Source organism: Piliocolobus tephrosceles, chromosome 9, assembly GCF_002776525.5.
Source record: "Piliocolobus tephrosceles isolate RC106 chromosome 9, ASM277652v3, whole genome shotgun sequence".
Taxonomy (NCBI): domain Eukaryota; kingdom Metazoa; phylum Chordata; class Mammalia; order Primates; family Cercopithecidae; genus Piliocolobus; species Piliocolobus tephrosceles.
In genome coordinates this window covers 106,491,681-106,514,936 of record NC_045442.1, presented here as the reverse complement: position 1 = coordinate 106,514,936, position 23,256 = coordinate 106,491,681, and the positions used below count along the sequence as shown (strand labels likewise).

Sequence of the window (23,256 nt, the reverse complement as noted above, 5' to 3'; positions counted from 1 at the left end):
TATTATATAGAGTTATATTATATATAATATATATTATTATATAGAGTATATATATTATTATATAGAGTTCAGTTCACCCAGTTATATTTATTGTATTTAAGGAAACTCCACTCTGGATTAGTTTCTTGGCCAAATTATTATGCAATTTCTTTCTATAAAAATAGAACTGCTACTAAAATTTCAGGGCCAGGCGTGGTGGCTCATGCCTGTAATCCCAGCACTTCGGGAGGCCGAGGCGGGTGGATCACGAGGTCAGGAGATTGAGACCATCCTGGCTAACACGGTGAAACCCCCATCTCTACTAAAAATACAAAAAAATTAGCCGGGCATGGTGGCAGGTGCCTGTAGTCCCAGCTACTCTGGAGGCTGCGGCGGGAGAATGGCGTGAACCTGGGAGGCAGAGCTTGCAGTGAGCCGAGATTGTGCCACTGCACTCCAGCCTGGGCAACAGAGCCAGACTCCGTCTCACAAAAAAAAAAAAAAAAAAAAAAAAAAATTTCAGTATGAGTTCACACTTATAGAACACTTGACGAGCAAAATCTATTTTCCTAAACTTTTTTATACTGCAAACTTAAGCCATTTAGAAATAAATCTGCTCTTTCTTTTTTTTATGATACCAAGTTTTACTCTGTCACCTAGGCTGGAGTGCAGTGGCATGATATTGGCTCACTGCAACCTCCACCTCCTAGGTTCAAATGATTCTCCTGCCTCAGCCTCCTGAGTAGCTGAGATTACAGGCACGTGCCACCTCACATGGCTAATTTTTAGTGGAGATGGGATTTCGACATGTTGGTCAGGCTGGTCTTGAACTCCTGACCTCAGGTGATCTGCCCTTCTTGGCCTCTCAAAGTGCTGGGATTACAGGCATGAGCCATTGCCCCCGGCCTAAATCTACTCTTTCAATGTCTTCATAATCTATTCCAAACACTATCAGTAGGCAAATATGTATGTGTGCACACTGTCTGGTGTTCTTTTTGTCATCTTCTAGATAGTATTCTGTAATTCTTTAAAATCTATAAAAGTAGGCTTGTTTTCATAATTATACATCATGATCACTGAATAATCAACTCATTTAGTGATCTTATTAATAGAAAATGTGCAGGGCTTTGGGAGGCCAAGGTGGGAGGATCACTTCAGGCCAAGAGTTGGAGACCAGCCTTGGCAACTTAGTGAGACCCCATCTCTATACAAAATAAAAAAAAATAATTTTTTTAAAGAGAAAATATGCAGGGCACATAACTTTTCAGTGGCAGGTTGTATTTGCTGTAGACCACCACCAATACACATGTTATCCCACTTGATGTTCTTACAATATGATGCTGCTGTTCTTCCATCACATGATGACAGTCTGTGTTCTCTCCCTTTGAACCCAGGCAAATCTGTGTAACTGCTTTGACTGACAGAATATGGCAGAAGTGAGCCTGCTATATGAAAGGCAATATGGCTTCCATCTCCTTCTTCTCTTTGTCTCCCTCCACTTTGGAACTCAACCACCATGTTGTGGGGAAGCCCAGACCACACGGAGAGGCCACATGTTAGGGTTCCAACTCACAGCCTCAGCTAAGGTTCCAGCTAACAGCTAACATTAACCACTAGACAAAAATAAGCCTTCAGACTAGAGCTTTCCATAAAACATTCTACGATAATGGAAATTTGCTATGTCTTCACTGTCCAATATGGTTGGTAACTTACTACCACATGAGGCCATTGAGCAGTTCTAACATAGCTAGTGTGAACGAGGAAGTACATTTTAAATTTTATTTGACTTTAGTTAATTTAAATAACCACATAATTGCAGCCACATTGTGCAGTTCAATTTCTCTTGTTTGCAGCCATCAGCCTTGGAGTCTTCCATCTGAAGCAGCGGACATCACTGAGCAGAAACAAACTACCTCCAGTGTGTCTTCTCTGTATTCCTCTTTTTTTTTTTTTTTTTTTTTTTGAGACAGAGGCTTGCTCTGTCACCCAGGCTGGAGTGCAGTGGCGAAATCTCAGCTCACCACAGCCTCTGCCTCCTGGTTCAAGTGATTCTCCTGCCTCAGCCTCCTGAGTAGCTGGGACTACAGGCATGCATCACCATGCCCAGCTAATTCTTGTATTTTTAGTAGAGACGGGGTTTCACCATGTTGGCCAGGATGGTCTCGATCTTCTGACCTCATGATCCACCCGCCTTGGCCTCCCAAAGTGTTGGGATTACAGGCATGAGCCACCTCACATAGCCTCCTAACTCTTGTCAACCATTAAAGAGAGTAACTAATTATTGTTGATTTAAACTACTCAGTTTTGGAATGATTCGTTACAAAACAATCAACAACATTTATTTATTTATTCACTATTTTTTAGAGACAGGGTCTTGCTTTGTCACCCAGGCTGGAGTGCAGTGGTGTGATCATAGCTCACTGCAGCCTCGAACTCCTGGGCTCAAGCAATCTTCCCACCTCAGTCCCCTGGGTAGCTGAGACTGCAGGTACATGCCACCACCCCTGGAAAACTACATTTTTTTTGTTTTTGTTTTTGTAGAAACAGGGTCTTGCTGTGTTGCCCAGGTTGGTCTTAAACTCCTGGCCTCAAGTGATTATCCCACCTCAGCTTCCAAAAGACAGACGTGAGCCACCCCAACCCCCACCCCCAGTCAACAAGGAATACACTTCCTCTGGTTTATGTGGCTGTTCTCTACAGCAAACAAAAACTCGCAAGTCTCTCGCTTTTTTTTTCCTCCCAGGTGAGTTCACAGGAATCTCCCATCTTTTAAGAGCCTTCTGGCTATGACTGTATATGTCTTCTCTTCACAGCCAGACTTCTTGAGTGACCTTAACACCTTCCTGACTCACAGCTTACTTTCTACTCAATGCTTACTAGGCTCTGGACACAAAGGAGGTCACAGTAATGTTAGTTCAGGCTTCTTTCTCCCACTTGGGCAGTGGAGGGCTTCAGTGCCCCACCCTGTCTTAAAAAGCCACTTCCTCCTGGCTGAGAAATTGCAAAAACCTCTCTCTTCTGAGAGCCCTAGAAAGAGACACTTTTTAGGAAAAGGCACCTCTTCATGAGGGCTGATACAGTCGTCGGCCAGGGTCCACGAGTTGGCAAGTGGAGTGTGGGCTCTCCTTGGCTTGATGTCTTTGTGAGGGCACCAGCAGTGCAGGCTGCACAACCTGATGCTGTAGCTGCGTTTCTGGGGTGCTCTAAGCTTTCTGGAACTTGTCCATCAACATTCCTCTCATGTGGCTTCTGGTCTCCTTGTGGATGTCTGTGGCTCATGACGCCTCTGGAGGGCGGCATCTTGGGAAGCGTGCATTCCAGTCCACAGTGCTTCCCAAATTGCAGAGCCCTTGGGGGTGCTAGTACGGAGCTACTTTCCTCCTTCTTCCCGCCCTAAAGCTTCCCCGTGCTCCTCAATGAAATGTGAAGAACAGTTGGCCTGTCAGCTCTACTATGCAGCACAAAGACAACCATGAATGCAGCTCTTTAGGCTGGTGTCTTAGTCTTCCTCTTAGTGCCGGGTTCGGAAGCCACCATGGGTGTACAACTGGCCAAGAAACAATGCAGCCCTCTCCATGCACACCCTCTTCCTATTTCTGCACACCTCCCCTCGGAGCATGCAAAGGCCCCTCTTGAGATCCCCTTCCTCTCTTCCTGAAACTGGCTTGTTGCCAGCTCACAAGTGTCATCTTGGGATGCAAAGGAGCTTCATGATAGCAAAGTCAGTGAAACTCCTGAATGCTAAGTTTGCCCAAATTAGTCAGACAACTGGATGGAGTGTGGTTTGGGGTTTCAACTTCCTAGAAGACACTACCTCGATGACAAAAGGAAGGGCATATTTCCAGGACACCAGGTCTCTAGATGTGGGATAGCCTGCTTTTTCTCTCCATTGGGAAAACACAAGTTGATTTCACAGGAGACTGGGCAAATGCCTGACTGTGCTCTGAAAGGCTGTTTTCACAGTCTCGGAAGGCCTGTAACATGGCACACCATCTTATATGCAAAAATTACACAAGGTACGTTGGAATTTGACTATTTGTCGTTTATATCTAGAGGGTCCATGGGTCAACAATGAGTACATTCCAGTCCCTGTAAGAAAGGACCAATTTACAACGAGGGGTTCTAATTTGTTTGGAAAATCCCAAAGTAGTACTAATTATGTTGATTATGACTGAATCCAGACTTCCCAATGAAATACACACACACATACACGCACACACACACACACACACACACACACACACACACATACTCACACATATTCCTCCTTACGAATCAGCTTTGGAACACTAAATTAATAATGGTTTTGTTATTAATCAAGTAATAAGCTTTTGCATTTTTGGTTTAGAGTGAATAAACTCAGTGGTATTAACTAGACAGGAATTTTGCAAGAGAAAAGGAAATGCAATTTTTCCCAAGATGACTTTTCTTGGATATCACTGTCAAAGTATTGTCTGGTAGGAAAAAATTGCAAGCATGATTAAACTTCTTGTATATTTAGTGAATTTTCAGCATTAACCATACAAGTCCTCACAATCTTGTGAAGTAGATAAATTTCCTTTGTAATTTGAGTAAACAGACTGTCCTCAGAAAGGATACTGATGCTTACTAAAATTCAACCTTTTTAAGAAAACATTTTCTTATTGTATACTTTATGGATAATTTTACACTTAAAACCAAATGTGTGCCTGGATTTTTCTAGGTCTTCTGACATAAACATGGCATTGTGAAAAAAACACTATGTTCAGAATATTAATTTTGATATTTCAAGAAATTCGCCAGTCAGACACAATTAGAAATCTAAGCTTGGGTACCAATGCTTCTGTGAAACAAAGCTAGAAGAGATTCCTTTTGCTGACTTATCCCTTGGGATATTTGGGTGTGGCTTGTTTTCTTCTCTGAGCGAAACAAAGATATGCAGGAAAATCTTCTTTTACAACTAAAATTCCTTGTTCTTACAAACAAGCTTGAGGAAAAAAAAAAAAAAAAAGCAGATCTAGCCCAGCTTAATCATTTGCTTATACTAGTGCATACATTGGATTTAATCCAAGTTAACAAAAATAAAGCCGCAGGATAGGTACATGCAGTCGTATATTTAAGCTACTGACTCACATACATTTTAATGGCTGAAAGTATTTAAAAAATATGAAGGCAGAAGAAAAACAGTAAGCAGTGATAAAACATAACAAGTTTTCTTATTCTTTATTAGTTTAAAGGAAGCTAGAACCTAATAACAATACGCCACATATGGTTCAGAACCAAACAAAAGCTGCTTAGTTATTTGTTTTGCATTTGCATTTTCTAGGAAGTGAGAAAAAAACAGCTCTATTGGGACTCAAGTTTATTTTCAATTAAAATCCCCACAAATTAGGAAATGTCTCATAAAATGAAGAAAATGGAAAAAAATGTTATTCAGAAAAAAACTTTCTTAAGTGTGCTTGTTTCCTGTAGCACCTTGGATTTTGCGATCAGCCTTTTAAAGATATTTTTTAAAAAATTCAACCTCTGTCTTCACGTTTAGGACAGGGCATAACGGTGTCTTTTCCTTCCATGCAAATACGAGGAAAAATTTATACTTGCTTAGTTTCGAGCATTGAAAGCACTCGCCCCTAATTCTGCCATTTGCTCATGTCCCACATGAATAAAAGGATACAGCTTAGAAACCAGGGCCTTGCTGCTATTGTATTTTTTTCTAATTAAAATTCAGAGTATTAAACACAGTTGAGTACATCCATGCATACATGACATACCGTCATCACATACCGGAAGCTCCAATCAAGAGCCCCGAGCAAAGCTGGTTTCATAACATCATTAAGATTCATTGTACACTGTGTTTCAGAAAGGCTTTGTCAAAGCAGATAATAACGGCCTGTCAGAAATGCACAAACAGAAATTTATATTAAATTGTCCCTTCCCTCCTTTTAAAATATAGGAATCCATTAATAGTTGCATTCCCGGTACAGGGGACGCAAGCCTTCAGTTAAAAAAAGGTCCCCAGCTTCTTAATATTGTAAGCTTATTACCAAAATAAGGGTATAAAAAGTTAAGTGAAAAATATTTGAGTAACTAGGTGGGGGTATTCCTGGGAATAGTAATAAAATATAATGACTGTATCAAAACAAAGGAAGGCGGAGCTCAGGAGTGTGAAGGTAGATAGCATTGCTGAGTCACAAGGCGGAGTGTTTAATTTGGAACAAGTCAAATAAAAGCACTGCTTTCTTTCCCTTAAGAACCTTTGATACTCTTTATATTAACCTCAGAAAAGAAAGCTCTCTCATTTGAACATTTTTTTCTTTTATATCCTGCTGAGTGAAGATGCCTGGGGAGACAAACTTGACAGCTGGCTTCCCGAGAACAGGCGTAAGTATGATGTTATCTGGGACTTTAGTGGTAAGAATTCTTGTCTTTAGACTCGATATTTTTCTTTACCGTGCTCATTGATGACGCATATGTGCTGAAACAACAAAGGATTTAAACGCATCAGTTTCTTAACAAAATCTGAGACACAGAAAGTGTGATGCAGTAATAACCGAATGCCATCCTGTAATTGGCTATTGATCATTTAAATATAAATGTGTGTATTTATATGTGTGGGTAAAATCTAAAGAGATCCATTGAAATGCTTGACAAAAGGTCCTTTGTGGTTTTAGTTTGGAGCCCTATACTGAATCTGGCTTCCCAGGTCCCTAAAACCCAGAAACGCTGAGGGAGCAGCATGTTTAGCCCTGCTAGAAACAGAAGTCTCCTACTGGTAGGATGACAACTGCTTGGGTGAATGGAGAAATAACAGTGGCAAGCGCAACATGGGCTCTTATTCAACCCTTTTTGGGCAAGAAGCAAAGGGTTAGGAATATTTTGATTGAAAGCAACAGAAATGGGGCCAGGCTAATGTAAGCAAAAAAGGAGGATTTGGCGGGGCTCAGTGGCCCCAGTCTGTAATCCCAGCACTTTGGGAGACTGAAGTGGGAGCATGATTTGAAGCCAGGAGTTCAAGAACAGCCTGGACAGCATAGCAAGACTCCATCTCTACAAAAAGTAAAAATATTAGCCAGGCATAGTGGTGTGTGCCTGTAGTCCCAGCTACTCAGGAGGCTGAGGCGGGAGGATCGCTTGAGCCTGGGAGTTCAAGGCTGCAGTGAGCTTTAATTGCATCACTGCACTTTAGCCGAGGTGAGACCCTGGAGCGAGACCCCGTGTCTTTAAAAGGGGGGGAGGGGAAATTTATTGGTGGAATACTGGGGTAGCTCTCAGAATCCAAGGACGAACTGGGCAATGAAGCAACTAGAAGGCAGGAACAAGGGCAGCTCCAGAGGCTTTCACCCATGGTGCTATGCATACTCTCTGGGGCACTGCTGTCCTAGTGGCTGAAGTCTGAACACACTCAGTCTCTGTGACTTTTGGTTTAAGTTTCTGATTCCCAGGAGAGAGAGACTGATTGGTCCACTTTGGGTAAATTGTCTACCTCTAGATCATGCAGCGTTGGTCAGGATCACACAGTTGGGGTCCACACTGGGGGTCCACGTCTGTGTGGTGAGATCATTTCCCCCAAAGAGGGAAGAGTTATGAGCTGCATGCCACTGTAATTGAAACCTGCTAGAGTTCAAGCACTGACACAAATCAGTGTATAGAATATTGGCTATTGTTATGGTTGGTTGAGCACAGTCAATGACTATGGAGAAGAATCAGTGTCAAACCATAGTTCTGCTTTTAGCTTCCTATTTCTTTAGTAAGAAATAGAGATAATCATAATTTGCCTCCATCATCCTGATACCTACTCTGCAGAATAGTAGTGGGAGTTAATTGGGAGTATGGATGCAATGTGCTCACCGTACTCCTGACATAGAGGATACTGAATCAACAGAAGACATCACTAACACGCATTCAATACTTTTCTAAATGGTTAAGTTCTTATAAAAAGGGGGGTTAGGGATTCGCATGCAAGACTTACATTCAGATCTCTGAAGTATTCATTGTAATCTAAGGCATATCCCACCACAAATAAGTTTGGAATCTCAAATCCAGCATCTTAGCAGAGAGAGAAACAGAAAAAAAAACAAAACAAAATTTAGATCATATAAATGCAAGTCACCGTATGCTGCTGTCGGCACTCAAACTCGAGGACCTTACATTGAGGCAGGAGGGAGTGAGAAATGGTGAGCAATGCACAGGATAAGCCCAAGAGGGACCTGGACCAGAAGGACTACTCGGGAGGAAGGAGGCAAGGCAAACAAGCCAACCTACAATGAAGAATGACTGATCTGGCATGCAGAGTTTAGAAATGGCTCAGGAAGCCCGGTGCATAACAAGAAATATGCATAATTGAGTCACGTGGCCCTGGTGTTCTAAAGCAAGCAATATGCAGTGATACGATGCCAAAGGAAACATTCTCAACAACACAAAGGAAAGTTCAAGCAGAAGGCGTTACGATGCTGCATTATGTGAACAGGTGTGTGGGCCACAGCAACTGGAAAGCAATTCTCCCGCTGTACTCAGTGTATCGGCTGTTTAAAGGGCTGGAAAGCAAAAGCCAGGGCACAAGATGAAAGGCAACAGGATTGTTCAACTTGAGGAAGAGAATGTGGAGGTTGCGTTAATGCTGGTCTTTGGGTTTGTGATGCAGAGGATATTAATGAGCTCTCTATTGAGGCAGAATGAGAGGAAGTGGATTTAAGGACAGTGTAAAGTACTTATGATAAGCAAAAGAAGAATTCATTGAAAAGATGATGATTTTTTATCAGAAAGGATTCTTTTTTTTTTTTTTTTTCTGAGATCGAGTCTCGCTGTGTCACCCAGGCTGGAGTGCAGTGGTACGATCTTGGCTTACTGCAACCTCCACCTCCAGGGTTCACGTGATTCTCCTGCCTCATTTTCCCGAGTAGCTGGGAAGACAGACGTGTGCCACCATGCCTGGCTAATTTTTGTAGTTTTAATAGAGATGGGGTTTCACCATGTTGGCCAGGCTGGTCTCGAACTCCTGACCTCAAGTGATCCATCCGCCTCAGTCTCCTAAAGTGCTGGGATTACAGGCATGGGCCACTGAACCTGGCTATTTTTTGAGAAAGGGTCTCACTTTGTCATCCAGGCAGAGGTGCAGTGGTGTGATCATGGCTCACTGCAGCCTCCACTTCCACAGGCTCAGGTGATCCTCTCACCTCAGCCTCCTGAGTAGCTGGGACTACAGGCATGCACAACTACGCCTGGCTGATACTTATTGGAGAGAATTCTTAAGGAATAGACAATAGCTCTCCTTCTTCAGAGGTCTTGAAACAGAATAAAGGTGCACAGTCCAATGATTTTCAAATTTTTTTCAGTGTTTTGGAAACTTACAAATTTGTTTATTACAGTAATATAGGTGAGAGATGTATTTGCTTACTTTTAATGGAACTGTACTTGGGTATAGCCAGTGGGTTTATAGCTCGGACAAAGTTATCTCCACAGTGACTATGACCAACAATGCTTTCCCAAGAAGAAAACAACTGGTTCCTGCTCACAGAAAGGACTGGAGGTACTTATTTTCTAGGGGGTTACATTATGGAGTCCCTTGCTAGGAAAATAAGTACTGGAGGTGAGGGGCTGATTTACTAGGGGGCTGCATTATGCAGTCCCTTGCTAGGAAGCCTGCTTGATTCCTCCAAACCGCAGAGTTTCTTGAAAAAAAAAGAATCAGAGAGGAGAAGCAAGAGCAGAAGAGGTCAGCAGTGACACTGAGCATAAAAGAAAGAATCAATCAGGAGAAAGGAACACAAAGTACAAAGCCTCATAAATCCAGAGAGAAAGAAGGAACAGAGATTCTGAGCTAGCTAAAAGAATACAAAGCTGGGCGTGCGCCTGCAGTCCCAGCTATTCAGGAGGCTGAGGCAGGAAGATCACTCGAGGCCAGGAGTTCGAGACCAGCCTAGGCAACAAAGTGAGATCCCATCTCAAAAAGAAAAAAAAAGGTGGGGTGCAGTGGCTCACGCCTGTAATCCCAGCACTTTGGGAGGCTTAGGTGGGTGGATCACCTGAGATCAGGAGTCCAAGACCGGCTTGGCCAACATGGCGAAATCCTGTCTCTACTAAAAATACAAAAATTAGCCAGGCGTGGTGGCCTGTGCCTGTAATCCCAGCTACTTGGGAGGCTGAGGCAGGAGAATCACTTGAACCTGGGAGGCAGAGGTTGCAGTGAGCCGAGATCGCGCCACTGCACTGGGTGACAGAGTCAGAGTCCATCTCAAAAAAAAAAAAAAAAAAAAAAAAAAAATAATAATAATATGAGCAAATCCCAAGAAACCCTGTTTGTAACCAGGGTTGTGATAATGACTTGACAGGGAGCAATCCAATCCTTCCATTAGGCAGGGCAGCTCACACTGGGAAAATGAGAGCCCAAAGCCTATTTAGAAGGCCAAACCTTGAGATGTCATAGAATAAAAGGATGATGGATCAGCAGGACAATCATGAATCAGAGTGACCTATCCTTAGCTGGTAAATGTGGGCAGCTCCTACACTTACATTTGCCATAGCAGATGTTACTTGAAGATGTAGTGGAAGACTCAGGGCACTGACTGAAACCAGATTGCCTGGGCTTAATACTGGTCTGACACTCACAGCTACATGACTTTGGCAAGCTATTTAAGCTTGCTGTGCTCGATTTCCTCATCTGTAAAATGGGTATAACAACAACTCCTACCTTTAGAGAGCTATTGTGAGGATGAAAGGAGCTAATCTCTGTATAGCTCTTAGTGCGTGGCACATCACAACCTCTTCCTAGTGTTAGCTGCTATTATTTTATTGCTGTGATTATAAGTGATATAAGAAATCTGTCATTAATCGGATATGTTTGAAGTGAATGTTTTTCAACTTCAGTTAAAATCTTATCTATACAGTGAGTATCCTGTACTATTTTGTTAGACAATTTCTGCTAAGTAACCTCAAGCAACCTTCACTACATCCAGATTATACCTTTGATACTAGTAATAGATGGGAACATGCGATTGGGTCTCTCTGCCCAGAACTGACATGGTCTAGAGTTAACACATCCAGCACAGGAATTAAACTTGTTTTTAGAATGTAGAGTCACTGGCTAAATGTCGCTGGCATGTCACCCATCCATACTGTGCTTCTCTTTAGATAATGTTTGTTCAGCTTGCTGAAGAGAACTGTAGCCAAATTATCCCAGGGACTTTGGAGCAAATGTAAGTTATAAAAATCAAGCTGAAGTCTGCCTATGCAAGTGAAAAAAATTCGCCTCTAGTGTTAGAATAATAAATAATCAGGCTGCACGTTTATCCTTCCTGGTGTTAGAACTAGGCTTATTGTTGGGAGAAGGGAGGAGTGTACTAGATGAGGAAGCCCTACAGAACACACATCTGAAGTCAAGTGTGAAGATGGTATCTAGAGATACCTGCTCTGTTAATTCTCTGTGTTTCGGAGCTTTGGTTTGGAGGTGATGGGGAGCTGTCTTAGATTTCCCCTTCTGTGCATTACAATTCAGGCTTGCTAAAGGTCACCATTGTGCATTGTCTGGTAATAGTTCCGGATGATGGCATGAGACTCCCTTTAAACCTCCATAGCACCTCTCCTTGTCTGACTGGTGAGAACAGAGGCCAAGACAGGGATCCTATGTGTCTGAGTCAGTCCAGTGGGATCAGGTCTTCCTCTACTCCCTGAAACTTTTCAGCTGACTTCTCTGTAGTTAAGGTGCTGTGTGAAACATACAAATAAAAATACCCAATGCACGGAATAGAGTTCCTGTGAAAGATGCAAATTAGAACATCGAAGACCCTCATTTTAAAGGGTTCTGTTTTCCCTGTCAAGGTGGGGGAGACCATGAGGAATCTGTGGGACTATCAGCCCTACACAGTTTCAACTCCACTTGCAGTGCTGTCAAATAGGAAATCAAAGATTCTTAAACATAAAATGAAACACCACAAGCACAACACAAACAAAAAACTAAAAATCACTTACAGTCAGGTCTAAAGCCGTCACTTCTGGGTGTTCGCTTCACCAACAAACTACCATTAAAAAAGACATGCTTTAGTGAACCCAATCAAATCTCTATGAATTGTAAATAGAATCAAGCATCATTAAAAGATGTAGTTGAAATACATATTTTGTTACTGTGGCACTATATAGATGGTTCTGGATAAAAAGAAGAGAGCAGGTCAGGCACAGTGCCTACATCTGTAATCCCAGTGCTTTGGGAGGACAAGGTGGGAGGAGCACTTGAGCCCAGAGGTTCAAGACCAACCTGGGCAACATAGCGAGACCCCTGTCTCTACAAAAAAATAAAAAATTTAGCTGGGTGTGGTGGCACCTGCCTGTAGTCCCAGCTACTTGAGAGGCTGAGGTGGGAGGATTGTTTTAGCCCAGGAGTTGAAGGCTGCAGTGAGCCATGACTGCACTACTGCACTCCAGCCTAGGTGACAGAGTGAGACCCTGTCTCAAAAAATAGATAAAATATAAAAAACTTTTAAAAAGGGTAGCTGTCAGTCAGGCATGGTGGTTCATGCTTATAATTCCAGCACTTGAGGAGGCCAAGAAGGGCAGATCACTTGAGCTCATAAGTTTGAGACCAGCCTGGCCAACATGGTGAAACCCCATCTCTACTAAAAATACAAAAATTAGCTGGGCATGGTGGTATGCATCTGTAGTCTCAGCTACATGGCAGTCTGAGGCAAGAGAATCACTTGAACCCAGGAGGCTGAGGTTGCAGTAAGCTGAGATTGCACCACTGCACTCCAGTCTGGGTGACAGAGCAAGACTCCATCTTAAACAAAAAAACAAACAAACAAAAAAGGGGGTAGCTGCACCTAGCTACTCAGGAGGCTGAGGTGGGAGGATCACTTGAGCCTAGAAGTTTGAGGCTGCAGTGAGTTATGATCACACTACTGTGATCATAGAGCAAGACCCTGTCTCTTGTTATAACGAAAAAAAAAAGGTCCGGGTGCAGTGGCTCATGCCTGTAATCCTAGCACTTTGGGAGGCTGAGGCAGGCAGATCACTTGAGGTCAGGAGTTCAGACCATCCTGGCCAACATGGTGAAACCCCAGCTCAGCTCTGCTAAAATTACAAAAAATTAGCTAGGCACGGTGGCGGGCTCCTGTAGTCCCAGCTACTTGGGAAGCTGAGGCATGAGAATTGTTTGAACTCAGAGGGCAGAGGTTGCAGTGAGCTGAGATTGTGCCACTGCACTCCAGCCTGGGCGACAGAGAAAGGCTGTGTCTCAAAACAAACAAACAAGAAAATGAAGGGAGCGGAGCAATTGAACGGCGGCTCATCCAGCTGCTCCTGGAAACAGCTAATGGAGGCGCAGTAAAGAGGAACTCAGAAACATGGCAAAGCACGTCTTCTTCCCTTTCTTCTCTCAGGCTAGCAGTCAAGGGCTGCTTTTCAGTGTGGTCAAACTGTAATACCCCGGGGGAAAGGTCACTAGATTGGAATATATTATACTGTTTGGAAAGAGCATCCTGTGTTAGCATACCTTTTGGGCTTGCTTGGAAAACCAGAAGTCACCGTGCTATGAATGTCCAACTCACCTGGCTACCTTAACCATGTTGGGCTTGTATTTCTCTATATTGCTGAGTAGTGCTTTCATGGTCCTCCCAGTTCCGACGACATCCTTTGCAGAAAGGACAGATAAATTCAACAAAGTGCATCTGAGCAGCACAACAGACTTTTCATCCAGGGAGGTACTCCTGATTAATAATGCATCGTAATTAAAAATGCCATCCAATTTGGAGCCAAAGTAGGAGGAGGAGTTGGTTATGTTTTATTTAGACAGGCACTTCTTTCTGAAAGCTGAGTTTTGGGGAATCTACTGGAGACTCTTTCCTCCTTGAATCCTTTAGCTGTGTTGAAGGGCCAAATTTGGCCTTTGGACAGCGTGTGGGACTCCTCATTGAGTACATTTGGACTCGCGTATGCACATTCAGGGACTAAATTTGGCCCTGAGGTTATGCAACACAATACAAGGCACATGAATTTTCATGGATATGTACATCTGAATACACTGAATGGATAAATGCCTCCCCCTCGTCCTCCCCCACTCAATAGGGCATTCTATGGCTGGGAAGTGAGAGGTGTCTGGACAGCAGCTGGTGACAGCCTGTGAATTCTGAGGGTCCACGGCTGCAGTGAGCTCGGGCTCATCTCCGCTGATGAGCTGCTGCACAATTACAGGAGAATGGGCAGTGGCGATTTATTGTCCTAAGGACAGGAATCAGCTGTCACGAGCTGATTATCAAAACAACAGGTCTGAATGTAACCAGGGTTGGGCAATTCATTTGGTTAGAGGGTCTACTCCATGGGTTATACTGAGCAAGAACTCCAGATACACATGGCGCACACAGGCAATTGTGTAACAAAAGGTTGAAAATAGCTCCCCTGAATTTTTTGCTGTTTGATGAGACGAGCGTGCTCCTGAAGGAAACGTGGCCATTTGCTGTATTAGTCCACTACTGCCATAGGGATCCCACGTTCTCTTTTTTAACAGAAAAACAAAAGTAAAACAAAACAAAACAAAAAAAAAAAAACAACAAAACCATAGCTTTCCCCATAGCTCACCATTTTTAATTGATTGTGTTTATGATTTTGATGCTGAAAGTATTTGAGAATTCTCAAAATCATCAGAGGTCCTTAGCAAAACCCTGAATTCAGGGTAAACAGAGTTCTAACCTTGGTTTCACTGTGAAATGAATTTGGTTTGGTGAGCTAGTTTCCTCTTCTTTAAACTTGTCTGATTCACAAATAAGTATAAGAATCAACACAGAGATATGTGGAACTGAATACACAAAAAGGACAAAGTCGTCCACAAATATTGTTGCAAAGCTCTTATTCTACATTCTTTGAAATCAGGGATGCTATTTGGCCCCGATACAGTAAATTTGGAGAGCATGCACCCAGTGGGAGCTCAAGAAATCCTTGGTCAATTTGATAACAAGGTTTACAGTTTAAAACTCACCATTAGAGTCTTTCAACCTCCAAGTATGGAAAGGAAATGCCAGCTTACCTCAACAATGAGAACATTCTGAAATAAACAAAACCCGTATTTTAGAATGTGATGCCAATCTGACTCACAGGATACATACACATTTTTTTGCTTCTAGTTAGAATTTCACAATTTGCTCAGACAATCCTTCCCCATCCAATTCAAAGGACTAGAGGTGATCTAGGTTTTCCAGATTCATTTTAACAGGCCCTCCGGAATTAGTTGGTGATGCAATATTAGTATCTATATTTAGGTTAGAAGCAAGCTTATGTTAGACCTGTCTGACGAGCTCTCCATAAAGTCATCCCTTCTCAGTAATTCTGCCAAGGGCCTCCCACCCCCACCTGGGAGGCAAAGCCTGTTGAGAGTTTCCCAGGAAAACAATGCAACATGAACTGCATCACTAACAGAGATCATGCTTGGTAAATGCATCATGGGTTCAGCTGTGACAGCCTTCCTCTTGCATGACCACCAAAATCCCTGGGTACTCGGGATTTCCTCTTGGATTGCCAACCTAGATGAAGAGGGTAGGCTAGAGAAAGGACTGGGAGGTGCCTGGTATGTATTTTTAGTGAGATGGTTAGATTCCTTGTAACAAGTTCTCAAGGCATTACTCTACCTCTTCCCTAAGAACACCGTGATATGGTTTGGATTTGTGTCCCTGCCCAAATGTCATGCTGAAATGTAATCCTCAGCGCTAGAGGCGGGGCCTGGTGGGAGGTGACTGGATCGCGGGGGTGGGTCTCATGAATGGTTTAGCATCACGTCCCTTGGTGGTGGTGTCCTGATAGTTGCCCTGAAATCTGGTTGTTTAAAGGTGTATGACACCTCTCCCTCTTTCTCTTGCTGCATGTCTGTCTCCAGACATGTGAAGTGCTGCTCTCCCTTTGCCTCTGCTATAATTTTTTTTTTTTTTTTTTTTAAACAGCGTCCCGCTTTGTCACCCAGGCTGCAGTGCAGTGGTGCGATCTCCACTCACTGTAACCTCCGCTTCCCGGGTTCAAGCGATTCTCCCACCTCACCTTCCCACATGGCTGGGATTACAGGTGTGCACCACCATGCCTGCCTAATTTTTGTATTTCAGTAGAGATGGAGTTTTACAATGTTGGCCAGGCTGGTTTCAAACTTAGGAGCTCAAGTGATCTGCCCTTCTTGGCCTCCCAAAGTGCTGGATTACAGGCACGAGCCGCCACACCCGGCTGCCTTCGCCTTCTGCCATAATGTTAAGTTTCCTGAAGCCTCCCCAGAAGCAGAACAGATGACAGCATCATGCTTCCTATACAGCCTGCGGAACTGAGAGCCAACTACACCTTTTCTCTTTATAAATTACCCAGTCTCAGGTATTTCTTTTTATCAGTGTGAGGAAGGACTAATACATGATGATCGTACTGCATTTTAATTTCTTGTTTGATATCTGTCTTCCCCACTATATTCTAATCTCCATGAGGTGGGGATCATGTTTGTCTCGATTCCTACCGCATTGCCAGAAACTAACATAATGCCTGCATGTAAGTGCTCAATAATTATTTGTTGAATAAGGCAATAACAACTGATTAAACTTATTACTGAGTTAAAACTGACCGATTAATTGGATTAGTAGTGACATGTCAATGCTGCCCCACCAAATTAAAATATGACTGTGTTAATATGCCATCCCAATTTACTAAATGGTGAGACTATTCTTTCAATGTAATGGTGTTTTTCTTTCTTTAGATGACTTTTCATTTATCTCTATGATTTATACAATACTTTGAGAATCATGACCTGGCACAGTGGCTCACACCTGTAATCCCAGCACTTTGGGAGGCCGAGGTGGGTGGATCACCTGAGGTCAGGAGTTCGAGACCAGCCTGGCCAACTTGGTGAAACCCTGTCTCTACTAAAATATACAAAAATTAGCTGGGTGTGGTGGTAGGTGCCTGTAATCCCAGCTACTCAGGAGGCTGAGGCAGGAGAATCACTTGAACCTGGGAGGTGGAGGTTGCAGTGAACCAAGATTGCACCACTGCACTCCAGCCTGGGTGACAGGTAAGACTCCATCTCAAAAGAAAAAAAAAATCAGATCAAATATTACACATTAGATAACTTACTTATGTTTAATGCAAGATTTAATTAATAAAAATGTTAACCACCCACCCACCAAACCAGCCAACCAACAACTCTGTGAACTTCGCACCGTATGTCAAATGCATTCTTATGTGAAAATATCTTCTTGGAAGTGTTTTTCTGTCAGGTATGACATTTTTATTCATTAAATCCATTGAAAATCTTAATTTTATCATAGAAATACATAAGATTATTTTGTCCATTTTTGAAGCAAGGCACCACTCTTTCAATATATTTTAGCATATTGAAACCCCTTCTGTAACAAAAAATACAAGAGTCATGCTGCAGGGGAGTCCCCTTGGCATTTTGAACACAAGTTGCTATAATCTTAATGGCAATTTCCAGTAGTTGCTTGAGATGTGCATTTTTAGTTTGATTGAGGCTTACCAATCAGACCTATAAACCAACCAGAATACTTGGAGAATGTTGTGGTTCATTTAATTTTCTGGCTCACAATCTCTTTTTGTTTCAACTTTATAAAGAAAAACCTTTCTAAAATGTGTTAGTCTGCATTCCTGCCTAATTAAGTAGAGTGCTTGTATTGAATGTAATTAAATATTTTTTTTGATAGTACAGAACCTTGCAAAACAATAGAGTCATCTTTGAAAAGATTTGCTTCAATTCTAAGATATAGTGGTAGGTGGGAAGTAGGATTTGGATGAATAATGATATTGAGAGACACTGTCACAATTATTCAAATACATTTTCAAATCAAGGTGACGCATACACATGTTTAAAATAGATCGAGGCCAGGTGCTGCGGCTCACGCCTATAATCCCAGCACTCTGGGAGGCCAAGGCAGGCAAATCACCTGAGGTCAGGAGTTCCAGACCAGCCTGACCAGTATCTTGAAATCCCTTCTGTACCAAAAAATATAAAAATTAGCTGGGCATGGTGGTGCATGTCTATAGTCCTAGCCACTTGGGAGGCTGAGGCAGGAGAATTGCCTGAACCTGGGAGGTGGAGGTTATGGCGAGCTGAGATGGCACTACTGCACTCCAACCTCGGCAACAGAGTAAGACTCCATTTCAAAAAAAAAAAAATCAAATAGATTGAAAGGTTTTTAAAAGAAAAACACCCCTCCATCACTTCACCTCTGTTCGCTTCCAATTTTGTTTCCCAGAGACAGTCACTTTTAAGCCTTTCAGCTGTTTTTCTGATTGTTACTTTTTTATTTCTAAAAAATAGATTTTGTCATGTTTCATATAGCTATTTCTGTACTTAAAAACATATTTAAATCATTTATTGACTTCTAGGTTGCTTGTTTCTTAAAAAGAGTTTAAGTATAAATGCATATTTTTAAATTTTATTTTTCTTTTGTAGAGACAGGATCTTGATCACAGCTCCCTGTAACCTTGAACTCCCAGCCTCAAGTGATCCTCCCTCCTCAGCCTCCCAGAGTGCTAGGATTACAGGCATGAGCCACTGTGCCCAGCCGTGTATTTATTCTTATTATAGAAAGTGCATATATTTCCTTATGTATAAATATATACCTGTCAAAGAAAGTTTGTACTTTCTATAATATATAAATATAAAACATTATAGAATGCTTGAAAACCAGAAAAGTCTAAAGACTTCCTAAATTTTTGATACATGCTTAACTGTTTAAAGTATTTAAAAATATTTCTGTGCTTTAAAATAGATTACAGCTATCATGGCATTCTTTATTATGTATAGCCAAAATATTATAACATCCAACAAAAATGATGGTAATTTCTTAACATCATATAAAGCCTACTATATATTCAAATTTCCCCAGTTTTCCTTAAAATGGCCTTTGTAGCTGGTTTGTCCAACCTATACCATGGATTGGATCTTCCCTTCTCTTTTAATTTAGAACAGTCTGTTTTGCTGTATAGGCATACCTTGTTTTTTACATTTCTCTCTCTCTTTTTTTTTTTTTTTGTGATAAAGTCTCCCTCTATTGCCCAGGCTGGAGTCCAATGGCATGATCTTGGCTCACTGCAACCTCTGCCTCCTGAGTTCAAGTGATTCTACTGCCTCAGCCTCCTGAGTAGCTGGGATTACAGGTGTGCACCACCATGCATGAATAATTTTTGTGTTTTTAGTAGAGATGGGGTTTCACCATGTTGGCCAGGCTGGTCTTGAATTTCTGTGACCTCGGGTGATCCGCCCCTCTTGGTCTCTCAAATTTCTCTTTATTGCACCTTGCAGAGACTGTGTGTGTGTGTGTGTGTGTGTGTGTGTGTTTAAATTGAAGGTTTGCAGCAACCCTGTGTTGAGCACGTGTGTTGGTGTCGTTTTTCTGACAGCGTGTGCTTGTTTTGTGTCTCTGTGTCATATTCTGGAAATTCTTGCAATATTTCAAACATTTTCATTGTCATTGTGGTTATGGTGATCTGGGATAGTGATCTTTAATGTACTATTTGTTGTATTTTTATTTCTTTTGAGACAGAGTTTTGCTCTGTTGCCCAGGCTGGAGTGCAGTGGCATGATCTTGGCTCACAGCAACCTCTGCCTCCTGGGTTCAAGCGATTCTCCTGCCTCAGCCTCCCAAGTAGCTGGGATTACAGGCACACGCCTCCATGCCCTGCTATTGTTTTTTTTTTTTTTTGTATTTTTAGTAGAGAAGGGGTTTCACTCTGTTGGCCAGGCTGGTCTTGAACTCCTGACCTCAGGTGATCTGCCCGCTTGGCCTCCCAAAGTGCTGTGATTATAGGTGTGAGTCACCATGCCCCACCTAGACTGACTGTTTTTAGGGACTAATGTAGTTGGTGACTTTAAGTTGAAGCCAATGCTCAATTACCATTCCAAAAATGCTAGGGTGCTTAAGAATGATGTGAAACCGACTTTGCCTGTGTTCTATAAATGGAGTAGCAAAGCCTGTTTATACAGGCACATCTGCTTATAGCATAGTTTATTGAAATGAATATTTTATGGCCACTCTTGAGACCTACTGTGCAGAAAACAAGATTCCTTTCAAAATACTATGCTCATTAACAATCTACCTGGTCACCCAAGAGCTCTGATGGAGATGTTTACAAGGAGATTATTTTCATGCCTGCTAACACAACATCCATTTTGCAGCCCATAGAGTCATTTAGACTTTCAAGTCTTATTATTTAAGAAATAGATTTTGTAAGGTGATAGCTGCCCATAGATAGTGATTCCTCTGATGGATCTGGGTAAATAGAAAACCTGAAGATCCACCATTCTAGATGCTATTCAGAGCATTCGTCATCCATGAGTGGAGATCAAAATATCAACATGAATAGGGGTTTGGAAGAAGTTGATTCCAACCCTCATGCCTGACTTTGAGGGGCTCAAGGTTTCAGTGGAGAGGCCGAGGGCATGGCTGCTGCAGGTGATCCTAGCACTCTGGGAGGCCAAGGTGGGCGGATTGCTTAAGCCCAGTAGTTTGAGACCAGCCTGGGCAACATGGCAAAACCCTGTCTCTACAAAAACTGAGGTGGGAGGATCACCTGAGCCTGGGGAGGTCGAGGCTGCGGTGAGCCATGACTATGCCACTGCACACCAGCCTGGGCGACAGAGCGACAACTCATCTCAAAAAAACAACAATAACAATAAAAAAGACTTTCATGGAGGAAGTACCTGCAGATGTGGTGGCAATAGCAAGAGAACCTAATTAGAAGTAGAGCCTGAAGATATGAGTGAATTGCTGTATGATGATGATCAAACTTGAACAGATAAGGAGTTGCTTCTTAGGGATGAGCAAAGAAAGTGGTTTCTTGAGATGGAATTTACTCCTGGTGAAGATGCTGTGAACATTGTTGAAATGACAACAAAGGGTTTAAAATATTATATATACTTAGTTGATAAAGCAGTAGCACAGCTGGAGAGGATTAACTTCAATTTTGAAAGAAGTTCTACTGTGGGTAAAATGCTATCAAACAGCATCACAATCTGCAGAGAAATCTTTCATGAAAGGAAGAGTCAATCTAAGCAGCAAACTTCATTATTGTCTTGTTTTAAGAAATTGCAACAGCCACCCCAACCTTCTGAAGCACCCACCAGCCTGATGAGTCAGCAGCCATCAACATCGTGGCAAGACTATCCTCCAGCAAAAAGATGATGACTCACTGAAGGCTCGGATGATCATTAGCATTTTTTTAGCAATGAAGTATTTTTTCATTAAGTTATGTGCCTTATTTTTTAGACATAATGTTATTGTACACTTAGTAGACTACCATGCAGTATAAACATAAGTTTTATATGCGCTGAAAAAACAAAAAATTTGTGTGGCTCTCTTTATAGTGGTGGTCTGAAACCAAATCCACAATAACTCTGAGATATGGCTATGCCTAAGATTAGCTAAAAGAGCTAAGGAGTAAAAATTATTTATCTTTATATAATCAATATATAACATGGAGGCTGGGTGTGACGGCTCACATCTGTAATCCCAGCACTTTGGGAAGCCAAGGCGGGCAGATTGCTTGAGGCCAGGAGTTCGAGAACATCCTAGCCAAGATGGTGAAACTTTGTCTCTACTACAAATATAAAAGTTAGTCAGGCATAGTGGCGCATTCCTATAGTCCCAGCTACTTGAGAGGCTGAGGCACAAGAATTGCTTGAACCGGGGAGGGGGAGGTTGCAGTGAGCTGAGATCGTGCCACTACACTCCAGCCTGGGTGACAGAGTGAGACTCTGTCTCAACAAAACAAAACAAACAAACAAAAAAACATAACATGGAGACTGGCATCTAGTAGGTACTCAAGAAATACTTGTGTAGTGAATCAACAATTGTGACTTCATTTCTTTCACTTTCTCTAGTTCATTGTATTTCTGATTCATCCCCTCCATTTTTCCTTAACAATCTGCAATTCCTCCTGAACCAAGCTATCATCAATGTCTATTGCTCTTAATTTTGCACTAAGCAATTTCCTAAAATTCGTGTTTTTTGAGTGGGCAACTTCTCTTTTCAGTACACACTGTGCCTCCTACACACTTCCAATCTGATAACTCTGATCACTGCATCTGAGATGTTTGCCAGTTACTGTCTTAGTCATCTCATCACACCTAGCTCATTTCCTCCCAGAAAGCCAGTAAAATCTGCAGCCTAGGAGCTGCAGGCAAAAAGTCTATGAGGAATCTCTGGAGTGTGCTTTCTTTGCTGTTGCATGATTCTGATCAAAACTAATCACAAGGGGTTTCCTAACAAAAAAGAAAAAGAAAGGAATAAAGAAGAAAAGGAGGGAGGAAAGAATCGCACAAATCGACATGATGTTCTTAAATAGGTTATTCCTACTTCTAGCATTTTAGAACACACAGTGATTTGCACACCACACTATCTCATCTGCAGCGGTGTAGTTTGGTGGCTGTGGTCACACTAATCAAGAGCAATGGCAGCAGTGACAATGAGCTGTACTGTGGATGTGGAGAATGAGCAGGAATGTGAATATAAACCCCATGGAAAAGGGAATGTAGTTTAGCATTTCATTTTATGTGATAAATTCACAAAATTTCCAGAATCATCAGTCAGTGAGTCTTTCCATTATTGTTCTCAGCTTAGTCAGATGCAATAAAAAAAGAATGATTTAAACAGTTAAGGCAGCTAAGGGAGAACTTTTGGCAGGTTCTGATGCTTCATTCTGGCATTTAATTAGAATCTTAGGCTGGGTACCGTGGTTCACTCCTGTAATCCCAGCACTTTGGGAGGCTGAGGAGGGTGGATCACTTGAGGTCAGGAGTTTGAGACCAGCCTGACCAACACGGTGAAACCCCGTCTCTTCTAAAACATACAAAAATTAGCTGGGTGTGGTGGTGCACTCCTGTAATCCCAGCCACTCAGGAGGCTGAGGCAGGAGAATCGCTTGAAACTGGGAGGTGGAGGTTGCAGTTAGCTGAGATCCTACCACTGCACTCCAGCCTGGGCGACAGAGTGAGATTCTGCCTCAAAAAAAAAAAAAAAAAAAGAAAAGAAAAGAAAAGAAAAAAACTTATTTGAGGGCAGATTTGAGGGGCATGTCTCCCAAAATCTTGGGCTTAACCTGCACATCTGTGTTTTCTTGTTGCCAGATTTGTGCCTGTTTCCATGCATTTTGTTTTATTCCGCCCTTTCAGAGGTTTCTCGTGAATATGAATAAAATCTTGCTTTAATAGATACACACATTTTATGAAGTTCAAGTATTAAATCAACTTTGGAAAAAAAAATCAGTCAGAGAGTACATTGTGTAGACAGCTTAAACACACCAAATAAAATGCTTTTAACGTCATGAACTGAAGAG

At 42.2% G+C, this 23,256-nt stretch overlaps 1 protein-coding gene across 1 annotated transcript in view; it reads right to left on the bottom strand.

The window, feature by feature from the left end:
- Positions 1-6,142: 6,142 nt before the first annotated feature.
- Positions 6,143-23,256, bottom strand: part of PRTFDC1 (phosphoribosyl transferase domain containing 1) — a 108,523-nt gene continuing 91,409 nt past the window's right edge. The window contains exons 5-9 of the mRNA XM_023223310.2: positions 14,966-14,983; positions 13,494-13,576; positions 11,923-11,969; positions 7,928-8,004; positions 6,143-6,433 (exon numbers count right to left, since the gene is read on the bottom strand). Of these exons, the coding sequence (XP_023079078.1) occupies positions 6,386-6,433; positions 7,928-8,004; positions 11,923-11,969; positions 13,494-13,576; positions 14,966-14,983 (273 nt within the window). The 3' untranslated portion in view covers positions 6,143-6,385. The remainder of the gene's footprint in view (positions 6,434-7,927; positions 8,005-11,922; positions 11,970-13,493; positions 13,577-14,965; positions 14,984-23,256) is intronic.